This window comes from Drosophila takahashii, chromosome X, assembly GCF_030179915.1.
Source record: "Drosophila takahashii strain IR98-3 E-12201 chromosome X, DtakHiC1v2, whole genome shotgun sequence".
Taxonomy (NCBI): Eukaryota; Metazoa; Arthropoda; class Insecta; order Diptera; family Drosophilidae; genus Drosophila; species Drosophila takahashii.
The window spans coordinates 20,075,747-20,096,692 of record NC_091683.1 but is presented as its reverse complement, the minus strand read 5'-3'; the positions used below and the strand labels follow the sequence as shown (position 1 = coordinate 20,096,692).

Below are 20,946 nucleotides of genomic sequence, written 5' to 3'. Positions count from 1 at the left end.
GATTAATATTAACCGGAACTTAACTTGAACTTTAAGGCCAAATACAAAATAATTGCCTGCCAACAAGTGTTGAGTAAAAAGTACTAACAAATAACGTAGGTTTTTTCTTATTTTTAAGTTATCTATTAAAATGTATGAGTCAAATATATTTCGATCTATTATTAAAAAGGTTGAAACTTGAAACTAAAAACGAAAGTTCATCTGTCACCCAATTAAAAGTTAATTGATAAGCATTACAGCTTACATCGAACCTCCGTCTCAAGTCAAATTAATGCTAATTGAAAGTCACTTTTAACCCCTGATCCGTAGCAAGTTTAAAATTACCTACATAAATATTTAGTTAATTTTGTTTTAAAAGCTGACCTAGCTCAAACCCATCCACACTTCAAATCTTGATTGACTGCTGTTCGATTGCGGTTCGATTATTGTCGCTCGCCTGCAACATGCAACATGCAACACGCAACGTGCAACATCAGCTTTCCAAACTGTGTCACAGAGTTGTTTTTGCTTGCAACTGACAGAACCAGTTGGGCGGATAAATGGGGTGGTGGTGGGGGTTTCGTTTCATGGGTCTGGGCCTCAAAGAAAAGCGTGGCGAAAAATTCAGGAAAAAGCAGGAGCAACAAAGGGAGGAAACTGGAGTTGCAGATAGAGACAGACAGACACAGACACTGGGCACTTTCCTATGAAAGGAGCATGGAAAGATGGGATTGCCAAGAGACATGCCTGTAAATATGGGCACAGAAAAATACACCACTTGGAAACAGCAGGGGCCAAACCAATAGTATTCATTGGGTACTGAAAAATATTTCTGGATTTTGAAAGGGTTTTTTCAATAATCTTTTTAAACATCGCTTCTTGCTTTAATTATAACATATTTAAAATTGAATAATGCCCCTTTCGAAAGTGTTTGTATACAATAGATGCATATTTAATATGATATAAATTATTATATTTTACTTTTATTAATCAATAAATTAATGTTTTTCAGCTATTATATGCAATCGTTTAAAATATTCTTTTTTTAAAACTGAATTAATTTGAATTTTTTTTTCGACATTTAAAATATTAATTGCTAATTTTTCTAAAATAAACAAGAGCATACTTTTAGGCAAAAATCATAAGTACATTTAAAATTTCAAAATACCAGAGAATTTAATTCTAGTCCTATTTTTTTGACCGCCATTGTTTGGGCAGCGTTATTCCCACATTAGAACCTGATTTTGTGACCAAAGTTGGCAAAATGTATTAACAGAGTCCTTTCCCTCTCTTTTCTCCCCACTCATGGCCGCCCATTTTCCTCGTTTTCTCCGCCTTAACCCTCCTTCGACATTTTCCTTATTTTTCACCGCCCCCCGCCCGCTTTTCCTTTTATTTAGCGTGCTTTTTTCTTTCTTTCTTGTGCTTTTGGCTTTGGCTTCTTTTCTATTGCTATCGCCGCCGTTCTGCTGACGCCTCTGTTGACGCCGACAGAGCTGCACACTCACGAACACACACAGGCACACGGGTTGGGGCAACACACACACACAGAGAGACTCACCAATACCGACGCACGTATTTACTACATTCCTCAGTACTTGAAGCGCCTCCGGAAGTGATGGTTTTCATCTCTGCGGCGGTGCGTCGCGAATTTTGAGAGCGAAAAATAACAAAGCAGTAAAAAAAGCCAAAAATCAGCACAAGAACCCAGAAGTCGCGAAAAAAAATGGAAAATTAAGTAGTATTAGCCAGGGATTTGTTATTGCTACCGCCACCCGTTAAGGGGGGAAATCGTTCTTTTTTTTCTGTGCACTTCATTTAGTTTTCTGATTAAATATTCAAACAAACAAGAAAGGAATACGAATACATACATACTCCAAATTCGTAACTACAAGTGAAAAACCAGCTTGTGTGTTATGTGTGTGTACAATTGTTGAAAATTGTGAAAAGCAAAAAAAACCGAAAAGCGAGGAAAAATCAGCAGCCGAAGAATGCGCAGCAAACGAAATACCAGCGATTTGGGCCTATTGCAGCGCACCTGCATTGTTGGCGGAAAATCGGTGAGCTTATATCAAAAATAAAAAACAATTCAAAAGCAATACAAAAGGAATTGACGGATTTTCATTGAGGAAAACTGGGAAAAATTATACCTATAGAAATATTTAAAGCCCCAGCAGATATTATGACCAATTTGAATATGAAGAAACTCAAGTAGCACTCTTACACACTGTTTATGAAGGACAAAATAAATTTCAATCGATTAATCAATAAAAATATATAATTTTTTGTATCTTAAATATCAATATTGATATAATAGCAATATTAAAGAAATTATAGACAAAACTTTTCAATGCCATTTAATAGAATTTTAAATCCTTCTTAATAAATTAAATTATGTTAAACATTATAAAATGTTTATAAAATTAAACATTTCTAAAAATACACTTAACAAAATATATACAGTCTTTAAATGTAATTTAAGCCTGATTTCAGGCTTCAAATGTAATTTAAGCCTGATTCTCAAAGAAATATTAAAGTAATTTTTTGTATTACTTGGGGGACAATTGTAAGGCTAAAAATATGTTTAAGTAATAAATTGTGTTTTGCGTTTTGTCAAACGTATTTTGTAGCAGAAAGTTATAAAATAAATATGTACAAAATTATTAAATTTAAATTAAACTTAAATCTCTTAAACTAGTGCCTTCAGTTTGCCTTTACTTAACGCGAATTTAAATCAATTAATGTTAACAAAGTGTAATAAAAACCACTCAATTGATTTTTAGTTCAAAACTAATCACCCAAATATCTTATTGTTTGCTCTGGCAAATCTACAAATGAAATCAAGACACCAACAACAAAAATCCCATTCATTTCTATGCCAGAAATTAATAATTAGACAGAGTATCGTGCATCTCTTTCACGCCCCCGGAGTTTCTTCCCATAAGCCAAAACATGCGCGAGAGAACCAGCGAGTTGGGAAGAAACACAGAGAGAGAGAGTTATTCGCACTCGCTGCTTTTCCATCTCTCGCTCTCTCTTTTTTAAGCTGCTGTCTGGCGTTTTTTGCCGCCGCTGGGCGCCTGTTACTTTCTGTAGACTGCAGCGTCATTGCAGCGGCGCTTGCCTTTTCCTTTTCTTCTTAAATAATCTTTTTTTCGGTATTTTTAACAGCAGCTACGAATCCAATTTCACAAAACGTGCGGCGCGCTGACACGCCAAAACGTAAAAGTAAAACGTAGAGCGAACAGCGTAAAACCGCAACAAACTTTAACCAAAAAAAAATGACACGACACAGACACTGTGTTAAAGACTTGGCGCTAGAGCGAGACGGCAACATGCAGAAGAGCGGCAGCCGATTGTTTTTACTGGCCGCTGGGGGGCGCTAATTTGCCTAACGCGACTCGGGCTCCCACAGTCCATAAAACTAGTGCTGTACAGTGGGCACTGAATAAACTTTTATGTTTTTAAAAATGTTACAAATTAAATTAAAATTGAGAACAATTTTGTACACTGACGAAGGCTAGAACCGGTAAAATCCCCTGCCAAAAACCATGAAAAATCAAGCTCTGGAAAATAAAAGAATTGTTTATTAAAATACTGAAAAATATTTTATAAATAGTCATGTAAAATTTCTAAAGATTTACCACTGTACTCGTCTGATTTATGGAAAAGACAACAAATGCCAGCTAACCGCATAACAGATGACAAATATGTCATTTTTGGCAAGCCAATTAACATGATTTATACAAAGATCCATCGTGTTTTTGATGAGTATTTATTTTCCGACTTCTCCTACCCGCACACAATTATCACACATTTTCGTCGTTGCTCATTTCTCATTACGAATTTGGCGAGAATATTTGGCGTTGCATTATTGCCATTTAAAAATTTGCCATCATTATCATCATCTTGTTTGTTATTTTCACTCGCTGCTCGGTGGAATTTTTGAAATTTTTCGGTAGATATTCGCCTGCTGTCGATTTCTTAACACCCGGTGTTTCACATTTGCGACATACAACAAATACCATGCGAAATCGCTCATAAATCGGGTGTAGGCAAATATTAGCTGATTTTCGTGCCGGAGATTAGTTGTAAACCGACAAAATAAAATACCGAATCGGGCGAAACATAAAGAGTTTAATTTTCCCCACCGACATTTGTCATTAAGAGCTTACGTCGTACTCCTAACGGAACCCAAAACCCGGTCAGAGAGCAAGAGAGATGGAATGTGGGAGCCGGAGAGCGGGGGAACCACTTGCCAAGCAAATTATAACAGTGCTAGTGGGGAGAGAAGGAAGAGGGAGAGGAAGCGACTGAGAGTGCAAGCGTGGGAGTGAGTGCAAAGACGTTTTAGGGTTGGCAAGTTGTTTTTATTTCAAATGCACTAACATCTGTTTGAATCTTGCATTTCATAAACTTAAACTAAAAATGCTTTTCTTCATAATAAAAATAGAATTAAATAATTAAACATAAAAATAAATTTGGTGAAAATATAAAAGCAATTTAATTTTGAAGTCCGCCCTTAACATATTTATTGAAAGTTGGCAACCCTGTTGCCCCACACTGTCTCTCTTTTTCTGCCTCTACCCGTCTCGCTCGCTCACTGGCCCACATCCCACAACCGGCGAGTGTTTCGTTGCGGTCAACGTTTCGCTCTTCGGTTCTCCTGCTCTCTCGCTGTTTGCCTGTTAAATTGGCGGTTAGACGCGCGCGTCAGGTAGAAAACACGTATCCGCCACGGATGCAGGCAGCGTGCGGTGGACGAGCGTCGCTTCCTATTTCTATTCTCAGCGGTGGTTGTTTGTCTGGTTTTAATTTGTTCCCTGTTTCTGTCTTTTTTTTCGGTCTGCTTATCAGCGGCAAGTTTATCGATTTTTTTCCAGCTCTCACTCTCTGCGTCTTGTTGCCCTCCTCTCTCGTCGTTTTCCCCGCGCTACGACGCTCTCACCACATCAACCGCTCGCTCTCGCTGCTCTCCCTTCTCGTTGCTGCGGGCTGCTATCTTTATTTTCTGGGCGCCTGTTCTTTCCCTCGAATATCGAATCTCGATTTTCGATGAGATTCTGTTACTAACTATACTACCGCGCGCATACCATACCATACCCATCTCCATAAAGCCTGCCCGGCTGCCCCTTGAAAAATTATTTATTTATTATATGGATTACAAATGTGCCTCTTCAAAAGAGTGCAAAAATTTCAGACGGGTCTGGGTCTGGAATTGGAATTCTTCGCATCGGTCGGTCGGTCGTCGCACTCACCTTCACCACACACAAAAACATCTCTATATCTCTCTGTGTATAATATGGTGTATGTTTATACCGCTGTATGTATGTTTGTAGGGGTGGATATATGTTTGTAAACCTCACCACACACGACAGCTGCTGTCTCACTCGCCCGCCTTGATTTCATCATTTACCATATTTAATTCCATTTAAATGAAAATGAACTCAAACCGATTACCCCGGTGAGAGGTATAGTGGGTATAGTCCCCCCAACCTCCATCCTCCCCCTCCACGGTCCATCGTCCATCGCCATCTACCCGATATTATATCCCGGGCAGCAGACTTCTGGCAGACAGACGACGTGCAAGCGTCGCGCCTTGCAGCCAGCAACTGAACTGAAGTTGATAACACAGCACACGCGAGCAACTGGCAACAGAGCAATACCAAATGGGGCTATACTATACCTACACCTATGCCCGGAGAACACACAGAAACAGCAACAATAACACCAACAACACCAACAACTGTGCTATACCGACGACAACGGCAACGAACCCCAACATTTTCGACAACAACAACAACAACCGCCACTCAACAGTCAAGTGCTTGGCAAAAAGCAGCGTGTGAAATGTTTCCTATACACAGATCAAAATACCCGAGGGGATACGAATAGGTTGATACCCTGGAGTGGGTTTTATTTATGACCTAGAAAATTAGGTAAATTTATATGTTTGGTCTTGAAACTTTTTCCATCTTTTAATTTTAAAATTTTTTATAGTAATTTTTGAGAATTTTTTTCTCTTTGGTATCTTTGTTATATTTTTTTTTAGCTTTTGCGTTAAAATTCTCTTTTTATAATTTAATACTTATCTATCTAGTAAAGTAACAGAAATGAATATTACAATTACTTTGAATAACAATTTGGCTATTTAAATTTTTTTTTTGTTAGTTCCCTAACTAATAATAGTTAAGTAGATTTAAAGCAGAAACAACTAGCTTCATAAGTCAGTATTTTTGCATTTCTGAGCTAATATTTCTAAATACTAGAATATTTAAGAAGTCATGTTATTTGAGCACCTCCATTACACCCTTAACCTCGCTCTCAAATTAATGGGTATCAAAAATTGGCGAGAAAAACGGCAAAAGCAACAAAAACGAAAAGTAAAACGGACCGACAAAATTGCAAAGCTCTCAACTGAATTCAATGTGCGCGCGCCCCCAAAGCGACGCAACCGTTGAGGTTGAGCGTTGAATGAATGTGAATGCTCAAACACACGGCGGCAGCAAAGCCCCAACACCACTGCAATCCACACTAACACCAGCACACCAACACCTCACACAGACACGGGCTGACAGCAGCGAAGTCAGAGACTCTCACACAAATCCGAAAACCAGAACACATGATTAGCCTAGTAAAACGAGCCATAGGCGGCCACCAACAACATTTCAAGGGGGTGGTGTGGAACGGGTGAACAAAAAGGAGGTGGGGGGATAGGTAGTCAAGCTTTGGGGACTTGGACTTCGACTCTCGTTCGAAACAAATGCGTCGACATTGCTGGAACAGCACGGTGGGCCAAAAGCTATCCATTTAAGGGGTTCTAAGGGGTTGTATAGAAAGAACAAATAAATGGTACCAATTTCTTTTAATCATTTGTTTGATTGCCTTATTTATAAATATATAATATAGGGTGTTTTAGGGTGAAAAATGAAAATAAAAGATAACAGTTTAATAAACAACATTCCAAAAGAAAAAAATTAAAAAATCTAGTATTTGCTTGTACATACCCTATTTTAAAAAGAATTTCTATGCCATTTTCTCTTTTGCAAGTGTATGTAGAGTTATTATAATAAATTAAAACCTAAATTAAAGAATCCCTCAAAATAACATTTAATTTGACCTAAACTGTTAACAATGTGAACATATCCTTTGAAAGAAGCGCCTATGTCATTTCCCTCAATACCCCAATAAGTATGCTATGTTTTTGCGACTTTGTACCACTGTTCTTATCGTGATGTTTCCTTTTTTCCCATGTGCGGGCACAAAACAAAACCGGTTGCACTGTTTACCGACATTTTCCGCTAGAGAGAGTGTCTGCAGTTGGGTAGAGAGAGAGGGAGAGAGCAAGACAGACTGAGACCAAGAGAGCAAGGAAGGTCGTCGTGTTGTTGTTGATTTTTCGTTGTCGGCAATCCGAACAAGTGCTCGTGTTCGTCATTTTGCATGGATGCCTGTATATGTAAGAGTGTGTGTGTGTGCGGGTCTCGAGTGAGCTGTATCTGTGTTGGTGTGGTTGCCATAACCGGAAGGTCGCCTTTACCACAACATTTATTATGGAAAATCGCGTAATCACTGTCGTATCACATATTTTTTTCTTTTTTTTTTGCTTCTTGCGAGAGAGCAGAAGAGAGCGAAAGAGCAAAGGGTGGGTGAGAGAGAGGTGGTGCGGGGAAATCGGGGGGCTATATCGGGAAATCTCTTTCTGCTCGGTTTTTCGATTTTATTTTTAGCAGCGACTTCAAACTTGTTGCAAGTTGTTCGCGTGTTTGATGTGCGAACTCTGAGCAAACTTAACGCTTCTTCTTTGTTTGTTGTTATGTTTTTTGTTTGATTTATATTTCTTGTCTTTGCTTTACTTATTTTTTGAGAGCTTTACGTTTTCTCTTAATTTTCCTCTTCCTACTTCTTTTTCCCTATTTTTTTCCTCCATTTCTATTATAATTTTTTTCTCCTCGTTCTTTTTTACCCTCCTATTTCTTTGCTTTTTCCCCATCATGGCATTAAAGCTCTCGGGGCCCATCATTTTTGTTATGGCACTCGCTGATTAAATGGAAGGCGGCGGTATTTTACACTCATTCCAATTGGATGACACGCCACTCGCTAAATAAAGGGTTGTTGCGAATATATTCCCATCAAAAATTCATATTCAGGTCCTGGGGCCAAATAAAGTCATTAAATATTTTTTCCCGGGAAGTGGCATCCTTTTCATCAGATGTATTAAGAAAAAGCAATTTTGTAAAGGGCATACTGGCATAGAAATTCGGTTATTATTTATTCAATGTATTGGTACTCTAAGCAGAGCATATAAAATTGTACCTTTAAAAATCTGTAGTTTGAAAACTAATTATGTAAGGGATAACTAATAAGTGGGTGTTTTTTTAATGCAAAATTCATATAATATCTTAAAAGTATTTTGTTGTTGTAAAAAGCCCGTATAAAATATTATATAGACCAGTTCTTTACATTTGTACTGTTTCCAACTTGTAATATAATTATCCCAACTGTTTTTATGTGAATTTTCAATATCATCTGACACATTTACTCGTTCGTTTTTTTTAAGCTTTTTCGGTGTGTGCCAGTTGTAGTCTATCTTTTGTTTTTTTTCGACCTCACTTTACTTTCGGTTTGAGCTTTGGCGTTGTTACCTTTCAACCTACCCCCCTTCAAAAAAAATTCCCCCTCACACACACACACATCTATATGTAGGAGCTGCAGACATTTTCCAGTTCTGGGGACTTTGCCGATTTTCCAATGCAATTTTATTCGGTGCAGAGGCGTGGGCGTAGCAAAGTGGGCGTGGTGGTGGCGTTGGTAGTGTTGGTGTGTGTGTATATAATTTCTGTGTGTTTTCCTTTCCTTTTTACTAGTACTGTGTGTGTGTGTGTGTTATTTTTTTTTGTACTTTGGCTGGAACATGGAAAACACACGGTAGAATTTTCTTGCTGCATTTTCATTTTTCGCACTGGAAAATGTCTCTGATGTGGAGCTGGAAAAGCTCTCAAGTTGCATGTTGCACGCGTATGTGGACGAGAGACCCCTTTCGACCCCCCAGCCCCCCCTTTAATCTCCACCCATGTTTGACCCGGACCCGGATTTTGTTACCCGGGAACCCGTAGCGCCATTGCTGATGATTTGCAAAGTGGATTTTGTGTATTTGACGATTGTTCGACTTGATGTTGCTGCTGTGCGTTGATGTTGCAGCCGTTGCTGCTGTTGCTGCTGCAGCAGCAGCATTGCAAAACTGGTTACTGTTGGCTGACTGCAGTTGGCAACTATTGCCCTCTCCCTCTGGCCTGCATCTGTCTCACTCTGCTGCTGGCTGGTGTAACCCTTTTTTTTGTCGATTTTCGTGCTCTTTGCACTTCCTTGGGTATATTGCCCAATAATAAATACACATGCACCTCATATTTTCTTTAAATTTTGTGCAGCCTGCAGGGAACATGCATGTATATTCCATATCAAACAGGTGCTACATAAAGTGTATACCGAAAATCTTTTGACCAAATCATCATGATTACCTTAACTTGGCCATATATTAAGATAAAAGATCTTTTAAAGTTTTTTAGTTAATTCTTGTGAATTAGTAAGATGATTTGTTCTAATATTTTTAAACTACCCAAGTATACCAGGGATATGTGCATTAGTTATATGCCTACAAGACCACCCCACCTTTTCATCTGGCGACTTTGAACTGTCTTGGTATTATAATTAGCCGAAACAGCAGCCTACGAATATCTGAGCAATACGTCGCCCCCTTTAGGATTTTGGTCTATGTGCCCAGAGCATACATACATACATGTATGTATTTATTGGAAGGGTGGGGGAAGGTAGGGGGAAGGCAGGGGGTGGCAGGGGGAGGGAGGGTCATGTATGTATGTATGCACTCGTATATTGTGTACATATGCCACGAGTACTGTACACAAGTTTTGCAGTCCATTTTGCTACACTTAAAGTGCGCTTGTTGCCGCCGTTGTTGCTGCTGCTGCTGCTGCCGTGTGTTGATGTTGCTGCCACAGCAGCAGCAGCAGCAGCAACATCTTGCTGCTCCTGCTGTTCTTCTTGTTGCTGCTTTTGTTGTATGTGCGTGCGGAATATTATGCGCCGCGCACAACACACACAGATCTATGTGTATATATATCTGGGATGGTTGAGGGTGGAGGAGGGGGACTTTGGGGGTCTCGAGATATATACACACAATCCCATCTATAAAACGACGCATGCCGCGATTGCGATGCGACGACGTTGCTGCCGTGCTGCTGTTGTTGTTGCTGCTGTTGTCGTTGCGTCGTCTCGTGGTTGTCGTTGTCGGCCACTTCATCATCGACAAGCAGCATCAGCAGCAGCAGCAGAAGCAGAAGCAGCGGCAGCAGAGGCAGCAGAGGCACAGGCTGTTGGCTAAAACAAAGCAGAGGAGACCCGGACCTCGGCCGACAAAAAGGACGACTTGTGTCCTGTGTACGGGGCAAGGGGCAGGGGGCTGGGGGCAGGGGCAGGGGCTCCCCTTTTCTCTGTCTGTCGCTCTGCTCTTGATGGCCAAATAGCAGCAGCAGCAGCAGCAACAACAGCAACAACAGCAACACCAACAACTATAACAAGCACAGTGGGCCTGCTTCTTCGATTACCCTCGAAAGTGACGGAATGGCATGATGAAATCTCGGGTGGTCCGTGGTCCATACTCTCCAAACTCTGGGGTAACCTAATAACTCCTAATTGTGAGACCAATTTCATACCCTACCTCTTGGGGGAACATGGGTTTACTACTGATTCCAATTCAGTTTCATTTTTGCTAAATAATAATACTCACAAAACTGAAATGTAACAATTAATTTAACTAAATTAGTAAATATATAGTTAGAAAATCTTGTATAGTATTATTAGAAGACCTTCAACTTTACCTTATGTTTAAGGCAAGTCCTATAAATTATCATAAATCAGATATATTAGTTTTCAAGATCAAAATTAAAAGGCTTCAGGATATTTTTTGTATTTTCCAAGGCTTTAGATGTGATAAGGCTAAAATTATTATTATCATTATTATTACTTTTGAAAGATGAAATTTATTTAAAGTGAATCCTTGGATTTATTTTTAATCTTTTAAATAATAAATATAATATACCTAGTTTTGCAGAGTAACACCTGTTACACATGCCGAGGGTAATTTGCCATTTATAAACAAGAGTTTTAGCCTTTATAAGGGTAATCAGCTCTTCGATATTTCGACTTTGTCTGAATGCCGAGTGAGTAAGTGAATGAATGTATCTATGCAGTCCTTGGGCTGCAACGCAATTGTTGCCACCTTGTTCTGCTTCTTCGCTGAAGAGCGAGTCAAATGGATGGATGAGGTGGTTGTGGAAGTGGATGTGGATGTGGATGTAGATGGAGATCTGGGTATATGGCCAAGACGGATGCCAAAAGGGGTGCTAAGAGCGGGTGAGGAGGCGGAGAGCCTCCTGGTGGTGAAGTAACCACGATGAGGCCGCGAACCTGGCGACGAAAACTGACTGAAAACGATGCGAAATGAGTGAGTTAAGCCTCGTGTTTGGAGGGTTAACGTGTGCAGGATGGCAGGCAGGCAGGCTGCTGGCACACCGGAGGCCAAGGAAATAGAATGCCAGTTAATAAATGCTAGGAAAGTCTAAAGATGTACGAATTGTAGAAATAAAGTAAACAAAAATATGATCCATTTGATGATTAGAAAATATAAAAATTTGAAATTATAGCAATTACATAATACCATTATAAGAATATTAATATAATAAAATATCAATTTCTAAAATATATGTAGGGAAGTGTAGGGTAAGGTGACGAACGATTCAATTTTTGAATGTAACTTTTCCAATTGTGAGATTCGACGATCCCTTACTAAATCACCTTTTTTCTTTTATTTATGTAAGAGGTACAAAAAATCCTAAAAGTTCACTACAGACTTAATGGAATGTGCGTAATACAACAGGTTGATATACTTCAAGACAAGATTTATTCTCTAAACCTAAATGTCTTAAAAAGTAAAATATGTTTTAAATAGTAATTTTTGTCAAGAAACTTGTATTTTAGAACATTTTGTGTTTGGTCGTATTTTAATGGCCGCAACTGTTTGGCCTGGACCTACACAAAAAAAAATTGCGAAAAAAAATGTGTGTGCGCGAATGGGCCACGACGTCAGCGTGGCAGCGCAGTCGACGTAGCTTACGCATTTCGAAGTTTTTAGCTAAGTTGACGTCGCTGCACTTGTGCGCTAGTGTGTGTGTTGGATTGCTGGTGTGTGTGAGAGTGCGTTTAAATTGAATATGCTGCTAGGCAAAATGGGAACCTACCCAATGACCACCCCCTCTCACTGCCCACCGCCCACCTCCCTCTCCACCTCCACCCCTCTCGCTCGCTCCTCCCTTCAGCTGCATGCAAAGCAAACGCCGGCGTCGCAGTCGACGTCGGCTGAGGAGGAGAGGGAGAGAGAGAGACAGAGACACAGACAGAGAGCGAGCGAGAGAGGGAGAGGCGAGCAGCATCAATTCAGTTTCGGTTTCAGTCGCAATTCAAACGCCATCAAAATCAAAACGGTAACGAAAAAACAACAACAAATATCATTAATATACCATCAGAAAATCGCAAAAGCAATGCAAAAAAACCGTAACAAATAAAAGTAATAACCAAAAATAAACATAAAAGCGAAGGTAAAACAAAATAAGAGCAATAAATATAAAATAAACAAACAAAAACATCAAAAACCGCATACAAAAGTCCCAAAAACACGTGCCTATTTTTTTTCAGTGTGCATTTTGTTTAAACAATTGAAAAAAAATTAAAATAAAAAACAAAAAAGGCAAGACAAACAAGTGTAAACATCGAGACCGCCTACATTTTTTTTTGTTAATGTGTGTTGTTTTGTGAATACTGCCATTGCGAGCCAAAAAGAAATATTCGAAAAAGTTCAAATCGAAATATACCAAGAAAAGAAAACTAAAGCAAAACAAAGCGAAAAATAAATGGAATAGGCGATAAATATAGGGCCATATATTATTATGGCTGAATAGTATGGCTAAAAGACGGGAAAAGCGTAGAAATATCAGAAATGTGGGCCACATTTCCTTGAAGGTTTCCTATTTTTTTTGTAAATGATATTGAAGGCATTTTTAAATGTCCTTTAATAAAAGGAACAGAGATATGGATATTTTGGTTAAATTAGGTTTATAGGAAAAATAACTTTATCAATGCATTTGTTAAATACGAAATAAAAACGAACAAAACATTTTTTTGGAAAAGAAAAATTTAAAAGTAAAATTTCTGCAATCACACAGGAATAATAATAGAATTAATCAAAAAATCTTCAAACATATTTCACGAATTTGAATACAACAGTTTGCTGTTGGCAAAAAGGGAAAATCTGTGTGTTTTTCCTGTCAACAAAGGACGAAAATTTGCTTTCCACTTTCCCTGCGGCGGTCGGAAAATAAAACAGGGGAAATTAAAATGAAATAAATTTGTACATTGAAAAGGAATAGGAAACCCTTTTTTCCCCGCCTAGGAAAGGAAAATCCCCAAGAAGTGGCAAAATTCACGATAAAAATGGGCAGCAAAAATGTTTGTTTTTTTTTTTCAAAGCTTTGCTTGCTTTTTTTTCTGCCTCTCTTCTTTATTTTTCTTCTTCATCGCCCACCCCTCCTCCTCCACGTTTTCATCATCTTGTGCGCTTTGTGTATACTTTGTGCTATTTTTTTTGCGAAAAAAAAATTGTTTATATGTAAATTGTATCTGTATCTCGCGTGTATTTATGTATCTTTGTATCTGGCAAGCATGTCTCGAACAAATCACGTATTTTTCTCCGATTTTTATTGTTGCTGTTGCTCGGCGCCAAAGATAACGGTTCGGCGATCTCGACTCGCAAAAAGTATCTCGCGAATCGCGAATCTGATGGATACACACACAGAAATTGATATTGCCCCGCAATTAACATGGCCAAGTAGCTCTTGCTCTCGGGCCAACTTCTTGTTGCTCTTGTTGTTGTTGTTGTTGTTATTGCTGTTATTGCTGTACTTGTTGGCGGTGGTGCATTGGCATTGTTGTCAACCGTCTGCCAACAACAAGATAAATAAGAAAAAAAGACGGCTAAAACCCAACGAGATAGCCACCAAAGCAACGACTCAACTTCAAGAGAAAAAAAAGAGGCAAACAGTCAGCTAGGCCGCAAACACACAGTTGGCCTGTCAATTGTACAGTGGGCACTGGCTAATAAAAATTAACAAAAAAAAAATAATTAAGAAATTTGTATTTATTTAAACTTTATTTCTTAACTTGTACTCATTGTTAACTAACAAGTAAATTATTTCAATTTGTTTTAAAACATTGATAAATATTTATGAGAAGTATCAAAAACTAGCAGAAATCGTAATGGATTTTAAGTCGAGTTTGAACTTTTAAGCTTTATATTTCCCAATTTAAATGTTGAGCTAGATTTTTTCAAACTCTTAAGATCACCATCACTTGTCGAGTGTCCACTGTACCCCTTGTGCTGAAAGCATTCATTCGAAGCTGCTGCTGCAGATGCTTTTTCCTTCTTATTAGAATTAATACACAAAACTCCGGATACACACAAATGGGGGCGGGGCAAAAAGGGGCTTCCAAAAAGATGAGAAAGGGGACGAGAAGGGGTGGTGTGATTCGTTGGTGCTTGAACTAAATTCAATGCTTGGTCTTTTGCCTCTGTCGCAGACTTTGTCTCTCTTTATATTTTTTCCATTATATTATTATTTCTGGCTTTTTTTTTGGCTGCCTTCGTGGCGAGACTCGAACTCGAATTGAAATCCCCGAGACCGAATTCGAAGTCGAGTCGAGTCCGAAACTCGGCGCAAAATGAGCGAGAAATTATCAGAATGGTGTGTGGTTTTTCGGGGGGTGAGTGGTTTAATCGAGCGACCGATGGACACAAAAAAAAAATAATAATAAAACCCAAACAACCGAAATTTGTCGCTGCCTCAGAGTACATCTACACAAGCCCATAGAGATATATGTATGTACATGTATTTGGGGTGTACATTATATATTTATGCGTCAATATATCCGTACGCACCCATGTACTATACATATCACATATGTCAGGCATAAACCACCGATTCGCTGGTGTATACATAATTTTTCAGTTTTTTTTTTGTGTTAAAGTCAAAGCAAAGAACAACTGTGTTGTCGCTTTATTTAATTAACAATTTAGTTGTTGTTCAAGAACTAAATGCCAGTTGTCAGAGATGGGATATGAAAATGGTTGAAGACGATTATCTAATAGATAGAAAGGAAAGTGTTTGCAGTTTAGCTTCCTGATTCAAGTCGAAAGTTAGTCTTGTATGTTTTCTTTATTTTCAATAAAATAAGTAAATCAATTTTTGTAATTTTCTACATAAGATGAAGTTAAGATCATATAAAAGCTTTTTGAACTAAATCCTAGTAATTTTAGAAACAATTTAGAAATTAATGGTTAATTTTTAGAATAACCTTAAAAAGGTCTTCTGAGGTTTTACCAAATTCGATTGTTTTAAGGTTTAGAAAGCTTATACCATGGTTTTTCCTGTGGTTATAAAAAGGGATTTGGATTAATATAATGTATAGAAAAGTAAGTACATATGCACCGCATTTATGAGTAGACTTTTGGCTGTCAACGATTTCGAGGCTTATCGCTCTGAAGTTGTTGGTGTTTCTGGTGTTTTCTGTTTTTTGTTTTTTTAGTGGTGTTGCTAGCTGGGCTGTTCTTCTTCTTCTTAGGCCCCGACTTGTACAGTGGCAAATATGACTTCAACCGGTTCAATGGTTGAAGCTCTTCGCCTCCTCCTTTTTTTTCTTTTTTTTTCTTGTCGCTTGTTTAGATACAGATACACATTATGTACACAAGTCGATTGTTGTTGCTGTTGTTGCGGCCAAACAGATACGGGGAATACAGACAGACATGCCGACAAGAGTTTATATATACAGACATACGGTACATACTTATATACAGACCGATATAACCGAGAGACCAAGTCTTGAAGTCGGCTTGAGTCGCCACTCAGATGCCTACAGTTTACCATTTCATTTTCAGACACACAGCACAAAGTACACACATATCTATATACATTTATATATATATATACGTATATTTTTTCCGTTTCTCATATTATTATAGCAGAAAAAAAATTTTCTTCTTCGGCACTTTGCTTCCCACTCAATTTCCCCCCATTCCATTATGCATCATTTATTCATGCACTCATTTGCACATGCTCCCCGTTTTCCCCAATTCCATTTGACATTTATATTGTTATTTTTTTTCTCTGTTTGCCCGTTTAATTTATAAAAATAAAATGAGGAAAGGCAGCAAAAGGGAAAACTTTCAGGGGTTGCTAATTTGTTGTTTAATTAAGCTTACATTTTGTTGTGAGCTAAAAACTCTTGGAAAACACATTTTTAGTGTGACCATACTGACACAATTTTTGTTCTTTACTCAATTCCTTTGGGATAAACTGTTTTTAAAGCAAGCCCAAAGCCATGAATAATTACGACAGAACTTTCCAAGGACAAACCTTGGCACATTCCACAATATTTTCAAAAGAAAAACGAAAACATTTTCGATTTTTTAAGATTCTTGATTCATTTCGATGGCGACATTTGCTGACTCAGAAAGAACCGATGAGAAGATCTGAAAAATATGTGTATGAGACAACGGAAGAAGAGTCGAGAAGAATGAGGAATTTATCACTAAAAGTTGACTCACTTCGAGGGCATTAATTATAATTCGATAATGCCACATACCTTTATACACATTCACCGTTTATGACATAACATCATCGCTTCATTAGTAATTGGAACAAACTATCATGACATACAGAATGTTTATGAATTCCCAGCAATTCCAAAAATAAGGTTTATATTTGGTAGGGATTTTTAGTTATATTTTAAGGAATACCAACAAATTTTTCCTGAGCTTTATCCCCATTTTTTTTAAAGAGAATACATTAAAATATTTTAGAAAAAATTCGAGAATATTTTAAAAGAAAGTGTTTTTATATATTTAATATATATATTTATATATTTTTAACAATCTATATATATTTTGTAATTGAATTGTAAGTTGTCATATTGATTTCTATACAAATGCATACTTACATATATAACAAAAATTATTTAAAAATGCAGAGAATGCAATTGTTGCAGAGGCCTCTATCGCGACTATTTTTTCCTAACCTCCCTAGTTGCACCCCCTTTGCTTTTGCCCCTCCATTTTCCACGACCCCCCTTTCTAGCCCCCCCTTTTGCAGCCCCTTTTTCGCCCATGTCCAAATATTGCAATTGCTTTTTGGCATACACAATATTTCCGCCTAACAACAACAATGGGAAGGAGAAGAATGAGAGAAGTCGAAGAAAAAGAGGAGAGAAGGTGGAGAGTAAAGGAGTGGGTTAGGGGGAGGGGGTGGTAGGTGGTAGTGGGTAGGTTGGTAGGGGGGTAGGGGGGTAGGTAACCAGAACAGTTATGCTAGAACATTTTTGTTATTGCCTTCGCTACGGTTTTTGCACTTGCGTGTGTGCGTGCGTATCTGTGTGTGGACTCACACAGATACAGGCTTATGTACTCAGGGTTTCTTTCTTGTTGTTGTTTTTTTTTTATTTGCTTGCGCCCTACGAACAATTTTTGTTGTTTTACTTTCAATGCCTTTTTTGCGTATTCTCCTCGTTTCATTTCATCAGTGTATGTGTGTCTGTGTGAGTGCATTCTGCCGGCGTCGACAGAGAGCGTCATCGTTTCGTTTCGTTTTACTTTTTTTCCTCAGTCGAAAAAGCAAAATAAACAAAACAACAACAAAACACGCGGCGCGAGCTAAATATAAATATACAACAACATTGACAAAAGATTACAAAATATATATGTATATATACAAAACAAAAAACACAAATTAATTAACTTAGTAAGGAGAAAAAAACCAACAAATTCCCAGCTTAAAAATAGCAAGATTCTTATCAGTTCTTTCAATGTTTCTTCTTCTTATTTCGGTTGAGAGCAAAACAACCAAAACTGTTATATGGCATAACAGTTTTTAACAGCTGTTCAATTTTTTTTTCAAGTGTCTTTCTGCCGGCGTCGCTGTCGCCGTCGACGTTAACGTTAACGTCACTGCGGTCGTTGATACAAATTTTTTACCTTGAGCTCATTTCAAGTTTAAATAAGCAAAAAAAAAATAAATAAAACCAGAAACAATAAGAAGCGAAAATCGAAATAAGCAAATAAAGACAAAATGAAGTCAATAAAATATTAAGTAAGAAGAGGCAACAAAAATAAATGAGAGGCAAGAATAAATGAATATGTACAAAAATGAAATAAGCTCTAACTAATTAAAGAATGAAAAGATTATACAATGTTATAAATAATAAAATGTAAAAGTGAGTGCAAAAATAAATTAATATTAACTAACCAAAAAAATAAGAAAACATCTAAATAAAATAAAAATAATAATAACCTTTATTGTGTGCGCTAATTTTTTTTTCTTGTGCATTTTTCTCGCAGGCAGTTACCTAAAAATTAAAAAAAAAAGATATAATACACAAAAGTTGCAAATATAGATATATTTATGTGTAGCGGTTTTATCTACATGTGTGTGCAATGCAAAATTGGCAATTGCAGGCGCCCAGCTATCAACAACATTTCCATCATCACCATCTTCACCACCACCAACAACAACAACCACAACAACAGCAGCAACATCAACAACAGCATATATTGCAAGTGCAACAGCAGCAGCAACAACAACAACTTTTATTATTGCCACAGCAACAACAGCAGCAGCAACAACAACAACATTTGCTAGTGTGTAACAATCAAATAAATAACAACAATAATAGCAGTAATAGTTGTCACAACAGTTATCAATATAGTTACAACAATAATAATAATAACAACAACAACAGCAGCAACCAGCAGTTACAACAACAAATACTGAATAACAACAACAATCTCGAGGACGATGTTTATTATTTATTTTATAAAGATTTTTATGTAAGTTTCTCAAGTTTCATCAACAAATGGTTACGAATTGTTTAAGTTTAAGTTATAAAGAAAATAACCTATAAATATATCTAAAATATTTATATTAATAGATAGATAATTCTCGAAAGATAATATTAATACAATAGATGGAAAAAAGAATAAAAGTAATAGTTTCTAAGGACTACAATCATTGTCATAGGCTCTCTTTTACATTTTTCCAACACGATAAATAATTTTAGCCACAATTTCCTTATCTGATCTTATCTCCACCCAACTATGTACGATATATACCTATATCACATACTTTTGTTGATCTTTCGCCATTACTCACTAATCTGGCTAATCTAAAGTTCAACTTGTGTTGGAAATGAGGAAATATCATTTGACTGAGTTCATCATCATAATGATGAAACACACTGGATGGCAATCGCATAAGGTTATAATAATCATAAGGTGAGACCGTGAAATGAGTCACCGAAAAACCAACCCCATCGGTAATATAGTTTTCCTCATGTTCGATCAGGCAAATCGCCAAAGGACTCGTTTATCATCTACCCCTCGCATGTAATTACAATTTCGATATATGTGTATATCTATCTCTCTGGCCATTTGTATAACCCTTATGGCTATTTATATAGTGCAAAATTGTGGAGGTAGCACAAATAAATTCACACAGAAAAATGCATTTCAATGTCAATGTCAATACATCGCCTCTGTGGCCTCTTAGAGTATATTATACGTCGTATTCGGGGGCTTTCATAAACACATTCGGTCGAAATAATAAGGCTTGCGATATTTTTTAAAAAGCTTATAACTTCTATTTTCTTCTAGGTTTTATTTTCATTCGTAAATTAATAATTGTATCCCTGGGGAAAATTAAAAAATAAACAAAACATTTGTTTAAATCTATTACTATTATTCTATACGCCATTGTATAGGTTTCGATCCATATCGCTTTTATTGTTGTTCATTTAGCCAAACTAATGCGTCATTTTGGTTGCATTTATTTTTTTCACTCTCCATATAATGTGTGAAATGGTTAGGGGGAATAGAAGCCGAACCCCTTATATATATATACTACCTCTCTGAACTGCTTGCCGATGTTTTTCGATATGATTCAGTTCAGTTTTATTCGGTGTGTGTATATTCAGTAAGCTTTCGCAATACATTTTTTTCGTTGCGTTTTTATTTTACACTATTTGTTTTGCTGAAAGATTGCACATCCACTCAAAATGGTTTGTATTTTCGGTGCAGAGATTGGTTATCTTTTTTTGTTAGCATAAATCTTGTGGTCTGTTGGCATACCAAGATTTTAGGTAAATTGAAATTGATACTGATGGTGTAAAAATTTGATTTATTTTATCATATTTTTGGTTTGATGGAAATTCTGCATTTTCCTGTAAAGCAAAAAATACTTTTTGGATTTTTGTGTTCTTGCTTACTCAAGCAATACAAATATCCAATGCGAGTTTATTAAATTTAAATCTGAGAAATTTCCAAATAAGTCTTTTTGTTGTATGGAAAAGTGGAGAATGCTTATCACCTGCCTGCCAAGAGAACTGGGGAAATTCAGAGAAACGTCATGGAGCATTATGGAAATTTAAAAAGAGCCCAAACGGAAATTCTACGTCAGTATCTAGATACAAAACGTATCTGTGTTTCTCATCTTCATCTGTATCGGTGTTTTTTTTCGTTGCGGTCTGTGTGTGTGCATTGAAGATAATTTAATGAACGATTCCGCTTTTGTTTGAGCCCTTAGAACTCTGAAAAGAATCGTGTGAAATTTGCAACCCCGAAAAAGGGCAAAATATATTACATTTTCTCTACACATCCAATATCTCTTTCTGTCGCCGTCCTGTCATCTCTTTTCTTTCCTTTCGCCCTGGAACATGTTAATTACGCCTTAAACGAGACAGGGTTCTTATTTCCAGTTCAACTTTCCAATCAAAAAAAAAATAAACTAAATAATAACA

The 20,946-nt window shown here is 37.2% G+C and overlaps 1 protein-coding gene across 3 annotated transcripts in view; it reads left to right on the top strand.

The window, feature by feature from the left end:
* Tlk (Tousled-like kinase) overlaps positions 1 to 20,946 on the top strand; it is a 74,017-nt gene that overhangs the window by 20,009 nt on the left and 33,062 nt on the right. Inside the window, exon 1 of one of the 3 annotated variants that reach the window (XM_017138083.3) lies at positions 1,760 to 2,039. The exons of the other annotated variants lie outside the window; for them this stretch is intronic. Within the exon in view, the coding sequence (XP_016993572.2) occupies positions 1,971 to 2,039 (69 nt within the window). The 5' untranslated portion in view covers positions 1,760 to 1,970. Of the gene's footprint in view, positions 1 to 1,759; positions 2,040 to 20,946 lie in introns of those variants that run through there. 3 annotated transcript variants of the gene reach the window in all.